Consider the following 556-nt stretch of genomic DNA (forward strand, 5'->3'; position numbering starts at 1 on the left):
GCTGGCTAAATTCACCCTGTTAACTCAAATCCAGCCAATCTGTTTTTTTTTTTAGTGCAGTTATCTTGAGGAACACTGCGCTCTTATTTTGAAGTAAAGTTGTATTGCAGGAAGTGGGCTTTTATGGAAACTCAGTTTGTCACACTTTCACAGGGGCCTGTGTTTCCTTACGTGTCAGTCAGGCCGTAGGCTAAGTCTAGCATGTCCATTTCCTCGTCTGTAACCGGACCCAGCTTCTTGTAGACTTCCTCATCAAAGATCAGATGGCATGTGGAGCACGCCAACGTGCCCTCACACGCTCCTACAGCAGAACACACACTTTTATTAGTTTATGTGATGGATGAGATCAGTTGGACACAGCTCAGTTACATTATGAGTTTACACCATCCCACACCAAAAATGTATGTTTGCTTATGTACCAAAGCCATCAAAGTCGAGGTCTTCGTTAATGACAACATCTAGCAGTGAGTCTCCAGGTGAGCCCTTCACTGAAATCTTCTCCCCGTCTCTGTTGATGAAGTGGACTGTCACCTTATTGTCTGATCTGAAACACACA

At 44.2% G+C, this 556-nt stretch overlaps 1 protein-coding gene across 1 annotated transcript; it reads right to left on the reverse strand.

Annotated features, from left to right (window-relative positions):
- Positions 1-171: 171 nt before the first annotated feature.
- Positions 172-546, reverse strand: LOC111240206 (adrenodoxin, mitochondrial-like; the record flags this gene model as incomplete). The annotated part of the gene is made up of 2 exons (XM_022770175.1): positions 172-301; positions 420-546. Coding segments are annotated over 2 exons (257 nt in total), but the record flags the coding sequence as incomplete, so codon positions are not given.
- Positions 547-556: the final 10 nt, after the last annotated feature.

This window comes from Seriola dumerili, unplaced genomic scaffold (assembly GCF_002260705.1).
Source record: "Seriola dumerili isolate Sdu_G_001 unplaced genomic scaffold, Sdu_1.0 BDQW01022436.1, whole genome shotgun sequence".
Taxonomy (NCBI): domain Eukaryota; kingdom Metazoa; phylum Chordata; class Actinopteri; order Carangiformes; family Carangidae; genus Seriola; species Seriola dumerili.